The 17,467-nt window shown below is 38.8% G+C and overlaps 1 protein-coding gene across 2 annotated transcripts in view; it reads right to left on the bottom strand.

Annotated features, from left to right (window-relative positions):
• Positions 1-5,233: 5,233 nt before the first annotated feature.
• Positions 5,234-17,467, bottom strand: part of FASTKD2 (FAST kinase domains 2) — a 12,366-nt gene continuing 132 nt past the window's right edge. For both annotated transcript variants that reach the window (XM_085299378.1, XM_085299379.1), the window contains exons 2-12: positions 16,402-17,195; positions 15,887-15,990; positions 14,250-14,358; positions 12,592-12,715; positions 10,189-10,328; positions 9,732-9,904; positions 9,208-9,371; positions 7,915-8,136; positions 7,003-7,087; positions 5,860-5,974; positions 5,234-5,372 (exon numbers count right to left, since the gene is read on the bottom strand). In XM_085299378.1, the coding sequence (XP_085155504.1) occupies positions 5,253-5,372; positions 5,860-5,974; positions 7,003-7,087; positions 7,915-8,136; positions 9,208-9,371; positions 9,732-9,904; positions 10,189-10,328; positions 12,592-12,715; positions 14,250-14,358; positions 15,887-15,990; positions 16,402-17,088 (2,043 nt within the window). In that variant the 5' untranslated portion in view covers positions 17,089-17,195 and the 3' untranslated portion in view covers positions 5,234-5,252. The remainder of the gene's footprint in view (positions 5,373-5,859; positions 5,975-7,002; positions 7,088-7,914; positions 8,137-9,207; positions 9,372-9,731; positions 9,905-10,188; positions 10,329-12,591; positions 12,716-14,249; positions 14,359-15,886; positions 15,991-16,401; positions 17,196-17,467) is intronic.

Here is a 17,467-nt window from a genome sequence, read left to right as displayed (position 1 = left end):
AAGCCACAACCCATTATTAGTCTTTAATATGTACATTAAAAAAGACTAAATAATCTGCTACTACATAACTGAAATTACTTCAAATGTGGGCTCCATTCTTGGTCTCCCTTCCTTCCCCAGCTATTGCGTGCAAAAAAGTCTGAACAAACAAATACGTAATCCTCTCCATGTCAAGCCATTGTATAGTTCCCAAATCTCATCTTATCTGTATCAGTACAGATCAGATTTCAGCGACAATTCTCCCTGTGTACACCAGGCTCTGCACAGTCAGAGCCAGGTTCACCAGCTGTTCTCCATGTCAGGAAGAGAAAACTCGGCTTGCATAACAATTCAAGATTTTGCCTTTGAAGGTCTAGAGCCAGAAGCTCATCTGGTGTATATTGATGTAGTGCTCTGACTTTAATTTAAAGCAGCTGATGAGCTATTCTCCCTTTCCCTGCACTCACCACATACTTGCCACCATTCTAAAGGGTGGTCAACTGCAGATGACATCTTTTGTGTAGAGGAGACTGTACCATGAAAATCAAACCGGCAAATACAGAAAATATAGCAAGTGTCCTGTGTGGACTGAACTGATGAGAGTAAACCATGGCACGTGCTCATAAATGACAAAGAGCGTTCAGTAAATTGCCTCTGTCTGGAGGCACGGATGGGATTCTGTAAGTATAGTAGTGACGAGTGAGAAGAAATTCTCCCATTTATCAAAATTTGCATCTTGCTACATAAAGCAAGAACATATCTGGCTTTTGATGGGTGCCATGGCAACAATATTACAGGAGTATTGCATGGGAGCATTATCGGAGCCAGGAACCAGGATGAAATGAGAAGCTTGCTGGTTATCTGTGGACAGAAGGACTTTTGCTGCAGACCCTAAGACAGGTTCTTCTTCTTGTTCCCAGTCAGTTATTTACAGTTGCCACCACATTCCTACTTTGATCTTATGCTGCCATTGTCCAGAGCTGGTGAAAAAAAGGTGAGAATTGCTACTATTAACAGATAGAACTTAAACCTGGCTCAGAGATCCGTAATGCTTGCATCGTTTAAAAGAGATGAACTATCCAGAATTGCTAAAACAATTATGGTTATTGGTGAAGAACAGAAAAACAGGATTGTGTGCTCAGCAAAACCTATGCTTAAAAATCATATTTACTTGGAAGGTATGCATGTAGAGACCAACGGGTAACAGTCATACTCCGTTGCTAGTTTTTACTGACCCTGCTTTTGTTCTGAGGTAACTGATTTCAGCACACTTGGCCTGGGAGTGAATACTCCACCTTTGTTGTTGTGGTCAACAGAGCACCTGCACTTCTTCTTGATCTATCCAGTTATTGAGTACTGTAGTACCAGCAAAGAGGAAGTGAAACCGATACCTCTTTCAAGCAAGCTTATTTGCTCTGAGATTTTTGTGGAAAAAGGACAGCTTAGCATTAATAAATGCTGATACAAAGTATTACCTATTGCAAGGGCCAAGAACAAAACTAGCATTAGAGAGAAGTCGTAGTAATAGTTCTGGATATTACATTTTTCTTCTCTTTAGCTGTTGCCCAGTGCCACTTCTTCAGGCCTCTGCATACAGAGCGTTATAAACCCCTTGTCTATGCAGAAACACAGTCACATTATCTGAGAAGCAGACTTCCCTTCCCTAATTCCAAGGTCCGGTTTATTTAGAGGTTGATTTATTAACAATAACCAAACTCTTGCAATGTGCTCCTCGTCCCCCTTTCCTAGCCACTTTTGAACCTGTTGGCTGATCTGAGAGCAAGGTGGAAGTTTAAAGACACTTCCTCTTCCTGGGTGTTACTTGAGAATGAGAGGCTGGGTGGTTGAGATATATGTGATACTCCTGAGGAAAAGATTGCAGTTAAGGCTCAAACATGTTTTTAGACATAAGCAAATCGAAGCAGGAGAGAACTGCAGGTCATCAGGGCAAGCAAAGCTTGCTGCTTGTGGCAATGATTTGTTTTTCCAAGCCCTCAATGTTCCCATTCTGCATTACTTCGCAGAKCTTGTTCCATTTTTGCTCAGATGGCACTAGTTTATTTTTTGTTCACACAAGAGCCTTCTTGACCTTTGCAGCACCCATCTTCTGCCTTCCTGTTTCTTGATCTCATTTTAGATCTGTTCATACATCCTGCAGTGTTTAACATCATCCTTGGGCCAATAAAGTTTGTTATATAATTACATTTGTAAAGCCATCTCACCATGTTTTCTTATTGATTGTGTGATACGTAACAATGACCTGAGCTCGCCACCCCTTTTGTGTGTGTGGATATCCTTCAGATGAGCACCCTATTCAAAGGGTGAATAGTATATGGATTATTCTCAAGGGAAAAAATACCAATTAAGCCAGTTCCATCACTGCATTTTATTGTTTTGTAACAAGAGAGCATTTGTGAATCAAAATACATCCAACTGTAGCACGTATAAAACCAGGAGTCATAAAAGTCAGGATGTGTTCCTTTGTGATTAGCAGGACAGATGGTTAAGTTTAATGATTTGTAGGAATGATCTGTATGGGTCTTTTTTTCAGAATTCCTTGTGGCCCAGGAATAAAAATATGTTGCCTTCATACAAAGATCTGGCCAAATATATAGTTGCTCTATGAGCTGAGTCTTCTGTCTTTAGGTCATAGCTACATAATTACATCTAAGTCCTATATTTACTTTCTCTTCTTTAAGCTGCCTTCCGTTCATTGAAGATGCTCTCATCCCTCAGCAATTTAGCTTACTTAGTAAATGATCTATTTTCACTTTACATCCTGGCGAGAACTTTGGCCTTGCTTCAGATTGGATACACTCGTGAAATTCCTTGAGTGAGTCAAACACCACGGCAAATGTCTGGGTGCCACCCGTTAACAAAATACAGCCACAGGCTGTGAGAGTCTTATCCAAACTCCAGATTCCCCCTTCCTTGTTCAGGAAAAGTTTCTAGCCACTGCGTTTACAAAGTGTTCCAGATGTGGACGGAGGGCAGAGACTTGACACGTGGTCCTGAGTTTGCAGGCAGACTGCAAACTGGTATAGAAAGGTGCTGCTTGCATTCTGTTAGCATCACTGGCAAGTAGGCAAAAAATATCTGTTTAGGGTCTGTTTTGCTCAGAGATTGGGGAGTTTGCAGAAGTAAAGATTCAGCAAACTTACAGCTCTGAAGTCTCACTGGCAGCAGCAACATACTCCTTGAAACTATTGATCAGTGTAGGTAAGACAAAGTAACACCATGAATTACTGATATAGCATAAAGCAAGATATTTTAATAAGCAAGATGGTAATTATTGCAGACTACTACATTTCCATAATGCTTGTACAAGTTTTCATCTACTAGTAATGTGTTTTAAAAAAGAAAGAAAAAATTTACTCAGTATAGTGACTCCAAAAGTGTTACACAATTGTGGGACCATTAGTGGCTAATTCTGTCCAGGGTGCTGGCACACAGGAGGACCATGTACTTCCCTACCTGGTGTTTTGTCCCTGAAGAGAGGCAGCTACATACCTGTTTCAGACAACCTGACTAAAGTTGAGGCAGAGGAAGCTGCCCAGCCCACGCTGCAGCTGAACTGAAGAAGTTTGGTCTGCAGGGCTTCAGCTTTAAAAACAGCACCCAAACCTATCTCGAGGACAACTCTGTGCACCTCCCAACTCTCCAGCACAGATGAACTGAATATTTCATATCTCCTCCAAGGTGGGCTGCAAACACAAGTCAGCTGGCCAGCTCAGAACATCAGAATTGTTCTGACCAGCCTGCTTTTCAGGTGAATTCGTATAGAAAATACTTTTAACAAGAAAATAGTCTGCAGTAGCAGACCCAGAAAGAGGATATAACAAACTCCACGTCAAGTCAGGCACCACTCTGGTCTGGTTGTTAAGTTTTATGATTGCATGAAATCTATTTTCTCGCACTTGCTGAATTTCAGATAGACTGAAGTGCTGAACATCTCTCTTTGTGCTTGTTGATGCCAAACCTGCTATGATAATGCTTTAGTAGCACAACTTCCCTCATAAATGTGCACTGTATTCAATTTGCATGTTCCACAAGGGGTCAGGCAGTGCCTTTTTTTAAAATGCGTTGTTTCTTTCCACCTTAATCTTTTTATCTCATCATTGCAATACCTTATTCATGTGTCCATGCTACTTCAGAAAGACAAAGAACATAGTTCTTGTAGCTTGTCAAGTGAAGCAAGGGCACCACCAATGGGTAACACACAGTCACTGTAAAGTGTTGCTTTTTTCCTTCATGCTGACTTTACTGTGGTTATTGTACAGCAAAACTGTGATTGAAGCTCTGATTATACCACAGAAACAAGCAGGCTCTTGTTTGCAAATGTGTGCAAGGCCAAGCATTCCAATGCTCTTACCAAGTACTCCAGTACAACAAGTACATTATCAAGAACAGAAAAGATGGATATACCCATTCTCTCTTCTCCTTCAGCTCAAAGGTCCAACACTGGTTTGAACTTCCAGGCCTCAGACAATGTGATCAGTTCTGCCATGCCATTACTTCACCTGCCACTACATGACAGACTAGTGCAGGTGCATCGCAACACATAATGAACAAACTCAGGTACGGTAACCTCTAATATTCGATGTGGAGACAGTAATATCAGAAACAGAGACCAAGAGTCAGTTTATAAAGATATGCTAGGCCTGTATTCTTGTAGCTACAAGTCTCAAAATTTATTACAGTAGGAATGGAACGAAAGATTCAAAGGAAAAAGGTTACAACTAAAGGAACCATTCTTGTCCCAAATTTCTGAAAACTGGGTAAGAGATTTCTTCAGGAACTTTTCACATAACTTTGGAATTTATAATTCATGTTAGGATATGCAAATTATTTTCTGCTTTTCCGTTTAGAGTTCTTCATAGAGACTAATGAAGGGGGTAACAAGTAGGGTGTGTGGGGAATCATTCTAGCGCACTTGCAGGCCAGGTTACAGCAGGACTTGAAAGAGTCACTTCCCTTCCCTAACCCAGATCAAGAAAAGTTTCACTTGGGGTATGGCAGAAGGGAAAAGAAGATCCTATATTTCAATAGTGATCGATGCCAGCATGCTTTTCTGAGTTATTAAGCAAGTAATTACTTCCATCAATAAAGAAAAACCCCACTATGAGCAGACATTGTTGACTTTACCGACTTTCCTCAAGCTGTAATACTTCAAGGTATGCAATTGTGCATAAAACTGCTTGTATTTTCCATAAAAACATATGTGAAGTAAACAAGAAAAAAAAAATCAGAAGACTCAAAATTGTTAGTTTATTTTAATTATCATTCTGCACATTCCCTTCAGAAAAAGAGAAAGCATTTCTTGAATAAATTTTTCCCTTCAGAAACTCAACTGCATCTTTGTTTGTCATTTCCTTAAACTTCTTGTTCATGACCTGGAAGAAAGGAAAAGGAGAGCGTGCGTTAGTTCTGTTGTCTTCAGCAAACCTCCCTGTCCCATAAACCAAGCATTCAGCGATGGGAAGGCCATGGCAAACTGCTGTATTTTGAAAACAAGCTGATTCAAATCATTCATTCTGTACAAAAGAGGGAAATAAGCCAGTCACATAGATCTTAAGTACAAAGCAACTCAGTGACACGTGTTCTTGTTTTGCTGAACTATGTGGAGGTTTTTTTGTTTGTTTGTTTTAATTTTACTGATAAGTTGTAGCTTGTCTTTTGGAGTTCCTCTGTTCTTTATGACAATACTCTATCGTGACACCACCACTACTACCTTGTAAGAGGAAATGACCTACAAGTAATCAATCACTCTGGAGTAAGCTCACCACTCCCTACCAGGCTCGTTCTTCTACTGCACAAGTACACTCATCACCACATCAATTAGCAGGACCTAAACAGAGAGAATAACAGAACTCTTCTTACCACAATCACATGATAGCCCAGTTTATTTAGATGCCGCTTCTTCACTGCCAGCTTCCCTAGGGGATGTGTCGTACCCACACAGAAAGCAGAGAGAGGAACAAAGAGAAAAGCCAACCTACAACCAAGGAGAGTAGAGAAAACTTCATTGTACAAATGCAGAATAAGCATTTTTAACATTCGATGGTTCAGAGGTGTTTTTTAATACTGCAAAACATATCCGTCCTATTAGTGGGCAAGAATACCAGCACTGCAAAAATTACTTCATTCTTTTCCTTCTCCAAATAATTTAGCACCTCTCTTCTTCTATGAGCTTCATGTAAGTATGGGCATCTACCCAAACAAGTCTTGTGGCAGAATTAAATCCTTACACCTCTAGTTCTCCCATAATAAGAAGGGAATAGAGTTTTCAAAATTGTATGTTATTTTGACAGCTTGCACATTTACTCTGATCTTTTGCTAACATTCAGAATCTGGTATTTCCTGACACAAAGACATAATGACACAAGTCACTGGCTCTCCGTTTTCCAGAAAGTAAACTACACAAAATACCTTGCTGCTTGTGTGATCCAACACACAAATACAAGCATTATCCAGTCCTAGTTAAGTTTTACTTGGATGATACATGTCCCACTTCAGTTACTGAGAGGTCATTTTTCTGAACAAGATTAATTTCATCACCAAAAATGTGGGCATGATGAGGCTTTTCACTCAAATAGTATTTCAGCAGCAGAATTCACTGCCACAACCTAGCACTGAGACGCAAATTTTGAGGACTTAAGAGAATAACTGAATGTTGACTGGACACATGAAAAGGCTTGAATTTTAAAATTATAACAATATTTTGGAAGAGCTCTTAATTACACTTCAAAATCAGTATCTATTACAAGAGGTTGAGATTATCCCTACTGGGAAGTTTCCTGTCTCCCTGTCTGAAGCAGAAGTTCTAGACCCTGTTAGAAGAAGGTAGTGAACTAGATGAGTTGTCACTCTGAACTAGCATGGGAAATTTTGTATGCTTCTGTGAGCACAAATAACAAGTCCGTTGTCTGCTGTGTTTCTGCAAATCAATGAACCAGAGAAACTAGATGGAATACCTACAAATAAAACTAGCCTGTTAGAGAAAATATGCAATCAAAAAGACACCTTTCAACACTTGAGTCAGCATGATCATCTGTTGCAGTTACCGGGAGCACTTTCTTTCTCTCTGAATCCACTCTGATTTCAAAATCTGCAAAAAAAACCCAATAAAATATTAAATAATGTAAGAGGTTACAATTAATATGCTATCCAGCTAATTTGAAAAAGTCAATAGACTTTGTCACTGCTGTGTTTCTAGTTCTTATTTTCTAAAAATGTACCTTCTCCTTTGCAAGCTTTTCCTTCCCTGCAACCAACATAAACAGCTAGCTTGTGCATCTCAAGAAAAACTATTTTTTAAAAACTGTAAATATAAAAAGCTTATAAAAACAAAACCATAGTTTAAAGAAACAAGACTTGACCAAGAAAATTATTGTAAGTATCCTAAAAAATATTGGTAAGCTGAGTGGCTGGCAAAAGAATATAGAAAAAAAGTAAGTATTATGAAATTATCACCTATCAAAGAAGATTATATCCCATTTTATAAATTAAAGTAGAATTCACACCTTACCCAGAGTTTTAGAGGAAAAACAATTCAGAGACAAAAAGAAGTGATCATTGGTTTTTGCTTTTGATGTGATTTAGTACTAAGAGGGCAATTCCCTAAAATGGTTGGCCATGCTGGATTTATGTACAATTACAATCTGTGCTCTAATGTTTTCCACTAAAGTCCAAAGCAGTTCTGTAAAGAAGAGCATCATAATGTTTTAGCAAATTACTTAAGTACTTTAACAGAAGTATCCTAGAAAATAGATTCACCTATCAAGCACTTCATTTGCCGCAGATAATGGCTGCAGAGTTTTACATTTTTAATCACCTGTACCCTATGCACATTTATTGCCATCTTATTATTTTAGGAATTACAGATCTACGACAGTAAGTAGTAAGTAGGAGTACGACAGTAATTTGGCTTCATACCAATATGGTATTTATGTGGCAGGTGAACATTTTGCCGAAACATGTTCTCATCTCCCAGAAGTTCTAGAAGGGCCTCCCGAGCCTTTCTGAGATTGAGAGATACTAATGAGGAGAAGTTTTCAGCTAGCACAAATGTGGGCTTTGTGAAGGAAGGGCTATCAAGTTCCACACATGCTTTCACACACTGAAGCATCCTTTCCTTTTGTTCTTTGTAAAGATCATCTGAAAAAGGATACAAAAATAAATTAAATCCAATACATTTTCTCACAGAATTCTTCATTTTATTATCATTGCAGTCTGTTCTTGCAGACAAATTTAATTTCAATATAAGAATCAAAACACTTATTTTTTAAACAGAGCAACTTCGTATTTTAAAATATATCCTATTGATTCACTAATTAAAATTTTGAAGTCTATAGCTGGAATCTGTCCATTTATCCAGTCTTTCTCCTCTACTCTATACAGCTCTGTACATGCTATCAGTTACTACAGGAGACTTCAGGAGAACATTGAACGAGAAAGCAAGTCTAATGCTCTTTATAAAATCCAGACAAATAAAGGCTATTTTAAAAACAAAAAAGATATATCCCAGTTTGGCCAGAATTTTGAAACCGTACTTTAAGAGTACTAAACTGCCCAAACTCTAAACCAGTACCTGAAAGCTTCAGTCAGAGCAGGCTCAGCAGTAAGACACATGGTCCTACTCTACACTGAATTCTTCCTCTGCTCAACTATGCTGCTGGCTGTAGGGAATTATAATGCAGAATCCAAATTCCTCTACAAACTATTCCGTGTTCCTCATTGTAACTCAAAGCTGTCAAAGAAACTTCTACCCATGACTTAAAAGTTTTAAAGTTTGTTTACAAAGGTAAGATATCCTATGTTTTTTTTTTTTTTTTTTTTTTTTTTTTTAAAAAAAAAGGCCTGAACATGTCAGAACATTTTAAAAAATGCCTGCACATTGAAGCCGAAACCCCTGGCTCTTACCCATTTCAACCATTACTACAAATCTCACGTTTACTCATCTCCATGTGCAAACCTTCTATTTAAAATGTGGCCACCTTGTGGCCAAGGCAACAAGCTTGATGACCAGCACAGAATTAGAGAATATACTGTGTCACTTAGATCGCCATGATAAAGTTAGCTTTTCTTTCTTTTTTTTTTTTAATATAAATCATTTTTGCCTCCTTTAATTTGTAAACTTTAACACAGTAACAAATTTTTAATGGAGATAGACTATCCGTTTTTTTTTTTTTTTTTTTTTTTTTAAGAACTTGACATAGTAGACCTGACCTGATTGTAGAAGTTCATCAAGGTTGTCCTTTTGCAGCAGCTGATCAAGTGCAAGATGAGGAAGATATCCTAAAACGCAAAGTGAATACACTGCTTTCAGCAGTTCCGTGTTGGAAATATGGGAGAGGTACTTATTCAAGCAGCTATGAAGAGTCTCAAAAAACCTTTTCCAAAAGAAGAAGAAAAATATCAAATACACAAATAAGAACTATAGAAAATATGCATTTCAAACCAAAATACAAGCTAGAAATCCTTCTAGTCTTGATTAATCATATGCTGAGTAATCCAACATTAACAGACTTAATAGTCTGGTCAGTCTAGAACCAAGGTCTACATTTGCAATTATAATGAGAAAAATTCCTATGTAGAAAAGATCACTAACAGACACAGCAAGTTTGCTTTACAGATTAATAAAGTATGATGTGACTTCTTTCAAAAGTGAAATCAAGTATCAGTTGCCATTCCAAATATGACCCTATAAAGGTTATTTAACAGATCACCAGGCTTTCTAAACTAAAACCTACAGATGCTTCTGGCCTCTGGGAACATAGTTGAGTCGTGAATAAACTCGGAGAATAACCAAAAGATATTTCAAGTTCAGGAACTCAGGGTCTTCTATCACCTTCTCAGCAAAAATATCCATCAGTTCACTAGGCTGAAAACCAAGCATCTCGAAGGCAGAGAGAAAAAGGATAATCTAAAACAAAAGAAACATAAGAAATAAATCAATAAAATGGATCATACTGGGCATTTTTAATGGAAACAAACTTCTCAAAATGTAACATCCCCTTTATTTCCTATTTCTATAAATCAATAATAGAAGAGCATTTTAAAACATAGCTCTACCAATTTCATCAGAGTGCTGTTCCTAAAAATCTGCTCACCAAAGATCAAAGATAGCATTAAGAAAAATAAAATGGAAACCACCAGGAATTCCCTGTTCTACTGGTATGAGTATAAATCATTTGTTCTTCACCTCACCTGTCTTTTGTCCCAAAGGCAGACAGTGGAAGTCACATAGTTTGCTACTGCTGAAAACAGTTTTACATTACAGTACTGGAGATTGTGACAAGCTTCCAGAATAAGAATTAACTGTCGAAATGGAGCATCATGGATATTCTCTGTAACAAAGGAGCAAGAAAGGATAGATGATACAAAGCAATGGGATCTGTATGTTGGAGACACAGTGGAGATACTGAGACACAGGGAAGGAAGAGAAAAAAAAACAGGTAAGGAACAGTAGGACACGACTAGCTAAACTGAGCTACAACTAAGCCAAACAGGAGGAAGGAAAGCTTTAACCTTGTTAGAATAAAGGAGTTGAGAGGTAAAGAAACCAAACTGAGCCAGGACCAGGGCTAAGGGGACAAATCAACACAAGAAGCAAGCAGAAAAGTGTGTTACCTAGAACATCTCCTGTTCCAGGATTCCTGATTCTCACCACTCCCCTACTCTCAGCACGGAAACCCCCAGGCTGGCCCCAGTAGCAGTGATGGAGCCTGAGGTGCCCATCAGGGCATTTTTGCCACGTCAGCTGAGGGAGTAACCAAGAAGTGGATCTAAACTGGCTGATTAATCAGATGCTGGCACATCAGGAAATTTACATTTTTCAGGTTTTATTTACAAAACTGCAAGAAACCATGAGTGTATATGCACAAAAACACAAAAGCTGTTCAGCACAGAAACATTAGTGTATGCCAGACTGGAAAATGTGGAACTTTAACTTAACCTCCTGGCACATGAGCATTATGGCACAGTCTGACTACAAGATCACAATAGATTTCTGCACAGGAGCGCTGCTTCATCCAGCACAGAAGATGGACCTACTCCTGAGAAGAAAAAGATTGAGCTCCTAAGCACAATGCTCTCTCTTGAACATCCTGCTTTGTTTGCTGCCATGAGTGGCATACATGTCATAAGATACTGTGACTGCAAGAAGAGACAAGAGTAACATTAAAATAGTAGGAACAGCACCCATCAAAACAGGATCGCATCTTTTCCTCTGTCAGAGGACTCAAAGGGATACAAGAAAATAAATTAATTTAACTCCTGAGTTGTGCTCACTAGTTTTACAGGCTCAGCATGAAACACTATTACCTGATTTGTTGAAGTGCTGAGTGCTGAAGCTGCAATTGAAGCAAATGGGAGGTGTACATCAAATAAAGATATTTTTAATGCTAGATACCATTAAAAAAACAGGTCAAAGGAAACTGAAATTAACAGACACTTGAACCTGAATCTCTCTCTTCTGCATAACTAGTATATGAGTATCACCACTGTTTTTGCTACTGCAAAAACAAATTCAGTACTTATAAAGTAGTCATTTATTAGAATTAAGGTAAGGCTTCCAAATATGGGAGAGGGGGCTAACCAAAGCACTTTTTTTGAGGGCCTAAACAACAGCACAGGATCTGAAAAATTTGCTGGAGAACTCCTTTGCCCCATAAGCCCTAAATCATGTCCCTCTCTTCTTTCCTTATTCTATCTCCAGTCTCTGATAAGAGGCCATTTCTGTCCAAAAATGTATCATTCTGCCCTCAGAGCACAGTTTGCACTATGTGCAGTACAAAAATCCTGAGAACACACATTACAAAATGCAGAGAAAAAGTACTGAGTAGCTGCTCACTCAATGCATGCTATCTAATCTGTGTGCTGAGTGAAGCACAAATCTATGGAAGAAGCCAGTATATGTAATTAAACCCTATGCTCTAACACATATGAACAACCAGGACAAATTAGGATTGTACAAGCAGTCCAAGCATTCTTGTTCCTAATTGTTAAGAACATTGTTTTACTATCTTACTGATTTTTACACAAACATTCAAATGTATTAGAAGTGTGAATCAATACATACTGACCGAATATCCTTTGGAGATGTATTATAAATGTATGGAGAGAGGTGAAAGCATTAGTCTTCATTTATGTTTTTTTCTGGACTGCAGTGTGGAATCAATTATTAAGCAGCATTCAATAATGAAATTCAGTCAGGGAAACATTATGTTCCCTTTTTTATCACCTAAGCTAGCCATCAACCTACAAGATGTCCATTTCCAATTCATATTTGTTTTAACAGCTTATCCAAAATCTACTCTCTCCTGCTTGCATTGAGTTCTTTTTCTTAAAATCTGCATACAGAGAAAATGTGAAGAGAAATATATTAATGAAGGAGATGTTAGGAAGGACACACAAGAACTATTTGCTTTCATTATACATCAGAAATTTTCTGTGTTCCCTCTTGTAAAAATGGTTCCACATTACCCAAATATTCTGTAAAACAAAGATGTTTCCTGAGTTTTAAAGGAAATCAAAAAAGTGAGATGGGACAATAATTAGGAGTATTTTGGTATAAGGAGGGGGAAATACAATAAACCTATTTTTTCTTACCCAGAATCTTTTCACTGCAGGCATTCAGGATTGGAATGGAACAGTAATTCATTGCAACAAGAGCCAAAAACACACGCTGAGCATTCGGGAAAGTCAGATGGTCTACCTCTTTCAAAACAGCCATCTAAAGTGAATTAGAGTTTATTAAATCCTTTATTCTTCAGTTGTATTATCACTGCTTTATGGTAAAGGAATTTACACCAGAACTTCCCCAAATTCCTTAGCCTGTTGGTCTTCATATGAAAGAAAAAGCAGTAACAAGTAGCAGAAGCATCAAGTAATTTCTTTCAATTACTTAATACACAATTAGAGCTGATAGTTTTCTAGAGCTGCAATTGCCTTTATATAAACTTTTTAAAAGAAAGTCTTTCTAAAGCTTATTTCCAAATACTGTGAACCTGTGTCTTCTATCAACTATTAAAAATGTAGCAGAAATGCAGTTGGCATGGCAGACATTTAATACTACTGCAAATACTGGTTTGGATGTGTGTAAAAGCTGTAAGCCTTCAGAGTGATCCAATAGCACATTCAATGGCATATCTTTAATACACAGACCCAGTTACAAATGGGGACTGAGCGTGGGAGGTCAGCTCTGATGCTGCACAATAGACTTCATCTATAGAAGCAGCAGTTGGATAGATATAAATGACAGCAAAAATGAGAGTATGAAATTTAGCTTTACTGTTTTTTAAAATAAAATATTCTTATAGCATGCACACTAAAGGACAAATACAAAATGTCTGCAATAGAAAATGCACTGGACAATATAAAAAAATAGTAATCTCACAAGGTATTAAAAAAAACGCCCTTCAGTTAGCAAGTTTAAAGATTGCTTTCCATACTGCACTACATGTTATGCCAGACTCTCACCATCTTGTTCTAAAAAAGTGGTACTTTGTCCAAGGTTTTTTGATTTACTTAAAACTAAGACATTAGTTGAGCAAGCTGCACTGTCTGTTCTTACATGAGAAGCCTAGTTTCCTATCAGTGCTACGTTATTTCACTTCCTCATGAATGCTATTAACCCTGACTTTAGAGGCCTTCAGCTATGTGATGAAAACACTGGCAGGCATAGTTTGAAAGAAGCTTGCAAAAACTGTCTTTAATCAGAAGACAAAACCTGATATAGCCTGCCATATACCACAGCCTGTTCCCAGCCACTGTGTTTCCTGGGGGACCTCTTAGATAAAGATAAGGATAAGGCCACGAGCTAGGGGAGTTCTTTTGGCTTCTCACTCCCAGCTCTCTCTAGCCTCATAGCATCATGGAACATGGCCCCATCGCCAAGGAGTTTTGTGTTCTTCCAGCCAAAGGCTGGGCAAGGGGATCAGGGAACACAGCCTGAAAGTGCTTCCATAAAACATAATGCGGCCAACTCAAACAGGAAGCGTTCCTATTTTGTTGTTTCAATTCCTTTTGTACACAACTCAGTTGCTTTCAGCCCCTTCTCGGTTTAACATTCCCAGCCTCTAAATATAAGTGTCTCTTGCAGGTATAGCTGGAGTGTGATTCATACAGCAAATCCAGTTAACTTTTATAATATATTTTCTCTTTGTCTGGAAAGAACCATGTGCAATTTATAAATAATGCAAGAGCACTGGTTTTATGGAAGTAATAATGATGAAACAAAATTTACCAACAAAAATTATGAAGTTTACCTCTAATTTCTTTTTCAGAAAGACTGGAGCATCTTTTCCCATGCATCTCATCAAGTTTTGCAGTATAAAGATGTCTCTGATATCTGGGATTCTCTGCTCTACTAGTAATCTGTTAAAGAAAAACACAAAGCCTTCAGCTAGAGAGAACACCCGTTTAATAGAGGTTCTCTTATTTCAGCACACAGGTATATACCCCCATTCTCCCTAATACACCCCAAAATAAAGCTGTAATTTATCTTGCTCCTCTTCAACCCCCGCTTTTTTGCAAAGCTTGTTCATGATGTAGCCACAGCACAGACATTTATCCAGAAGGAAATAATTACATTGATATAAATATATGCCTTCTTAATGCCATCCTGATACATGAGTGTTTTCCCCTCTTATATTTTGAATAGGAGAGGCACCTGTCCAGACTGCACGATGTGAATGCGCAGACATTAAACGCTGCAAGCCTCATGGAATTAACACATTTCTGCATTACAAAATTGCAAAATTCTATCACCGAATCACCTACATGGAGACAAATTCTGAAATAGCCAGAAAACTCAGCGATGAACCTTGATAACAATCTGGAGTAGATGAGAAAAAAAACCCAACAAGTGGTGCTGTGGGCTGCAGGAGCAGAAGGTGGTATCAGAACACAGAAGGGCACCATAAACCAGATGAAGGAGTCCTGCTTTCCCAGCAGCTCCTTTTCTGGCTCAGCGGGAAAGACTGTAATTGTTATCCCTGAATCACCCTTAAAAATACCTCCACAGCAACAAAAATATGAAGTGATACTTTTGTCACTTTCTAAGGCAGTGAACTGCTCTGAAATTCACCACTGCAAAGCTGCTTCCTGGAGCTCTGGACATCAATATAGAGAAAGAGCTGTAAGTGGATCACCTGCTTTGCCCCAGCCTACAAGAACTCTGTACCTGAGCTTCTAGGAGAATCTGCTTTTTGTGGCTAACATGGCCACCTTCTCAAAGCTGGGCCTGGTACAAGACCAAAAGTTCAAAGCCACTGCACATTTTGCGAGAGCTTCAGTAAAAACAGTCTCATGGGGAAAGCAGATTGGCTACCCACATAAGTCATCTGCCTAAAAAAAGGAAAAAAAAAAGAAAAAAAAAAAAAGAGAATCGTTACAGCCAAAGAAGTTATTCTGCCAAAGCAGTAGATAGAAGGCTTTGCTGGGTGCAGATATAGCTAAAATTTTTTTTCCTCTTAATTACTCAATGCAACAGAAATAATCGCTGGCTGTTAAACAGCATTCTTCATCAGGAGAACTCAAAACGCTTCACAAAGTAAGTTAGCCGTATTACTTCCTTTTTACACATGGGAAAAACAGAGGCATGAATAGGTGAAGTGTCTTGACGACTATCACAAAAAATACGCAATGGTGGAGTTGCAGCCAGAATATGTATCTCCTGCAGAGCAGTCTTAGCATCTTATGCCATCAAAAGCCTTTCTGCTTGAGACTGCAAAGACAATGCCAAAAATCACTGTCTTGTAGTGTTGTTATCTGTGGTAATCATCTGTGCCCTAAATCTGCAATGTCTTTAATGCATAGACGCTCCTTCCACAATTTCTAGGGGACATAAAAAATGAAACAACATTTAAATATAAAGAACAAGTGAAGGATGTATTTTTCTCACCGTAATCCAGCTTGAAGAGCGCTCACATTGTTGTCCTTATCCAGCCCTGCTAAACTACTTGCCAAAACTGAGATACATCGATTATCAAGTCGATTGATCTTCTCCTATTAGAGAGTTTTCACAATGTTAGATTACTTCAAGCCAGTAAAATCTTCAAAAAAGTAAAACTGATCCCTTTTAATCTCTATCTGCAACATTATCTTTCCTCCCAAACATCAATTTATCAGCTTTAATTCTTTTTTGACCTACAAGACCTCACACCTGTCAAATTTAATTGATTTGAAAAGGGTAATGTTTTTTGAGACTTCTCCCTTCTGTTAAGTCTTGCTGAAATCAGCCAGTGGTTTCAAAAATGAAGGAAACTAGATGCACCCATCAAGTGATTAAGCCCTGTTTCCTTGGGATGCCAGACTAAACCAGGGACACAATGTAAACTCTCACTAATGTACAGCCTGCCAGAATTAGCAATGAGGTTCCAGGCCAATCTTTAGGAAAAGAAGGATTTTGATACTTACTTGACATACTCTCAGCAAGGTCTGGACTAGGAGAGTGTTCTGAGGAACACCTAGGCTCACCACAGCATGCAGGCTAAACACCAGGTCCCCCCGCGTCATCCGTCTGGAGTCCCGCAGCAGCTGCTGGCAAAGCTGAACAAAGGCTGGGTGCTCGAAGATCAGCCGCTTTTCGTAACGCTGCTGGTCTTCAGACAGCTTTTTGAAGAGTCGCCATACTGTAGTTAAGCAGTTTGTGAAATGCTTGGTGGAAACGGCAGACTCTGAAGCCAAGTCCAGTACATCACACGGACAGGTGCATTTCTGAAGGCTCTTAAAGAACTGTTCAGTGTGACCTGCTTCTTGCCTCCCTTCCAGGTTCCCAGAATCATCCTCCAACTTTTGAAGTTTCAATGAGCTCTGGGGAGCCTGCTCACTCACCAAAGCTTCTGTGCTCTTCTCTATTTGTATTTTAGCACCTGTGGTAAGAACATCTGTCTTTTGAGATAGAAGTCTAAGAGATGATTCATGTAAACAACGAAAAACATTCAAAAAAATTTTTCTGAAGGTCGCATTTTCCACAGGACCCTTGTATCTGCCAATTCCTAAAGCATGTGCTCTCACTGTAGTTGAGGAGGTGAATGTCAGCACAGAATTGCACCTATGCATGAATCTCACTGTCTTTAATAAATGACTTCCTTTGTTATTCATTTTTGCTAATATCTCATTAATAGGTTTCAAACACCAGCTCGGAACAACACGTGCGATGAAATTATACAGTGGAAACAGGCCTGGAGAAACAGCATAAGCTCATTTATCTGTAAAGCCAATTAGAGAAGTAGAGATTAGTTAACAGACTTCCTACGCCTCAAGAAAAATACCAGATCTACACATATCTTTTGCAAAAGAAAAAAAAGAGAAAGAAAAAGAAAGAGATGTGGAAAACACACGATTGTGTCTACTCCCGCTGGACTACGGCCCTCTCAGAGCGACGCGCTGGAGCGAACTTACAGGGGATACAGCCCTCTCAGTGGCTGCGCACCGGCTCCTGACGGCCAGAGCCGCCGCCGCCGCCGCCGCCGCCGCCACC

Source organism: Rhea americana, unplaced genomic scaffold (genome assembly GCF_003343005.1).
Source record: "Rhea americana isolate MKP2758 unplaced genomic scaffold, rheAme1 scaffold_15, whole genome shotgun sequence".
Taxonomy (NCBI): Eukaryota; Metazoa; Chordata; class Aves; order Rheiformes; family Rheidae; genus Rhea; species Rhea americana.
Note: the sequence above shows the minus strand (reverse complement) of the source record. Positions and strands in the feature narration are given on the sequence as shown.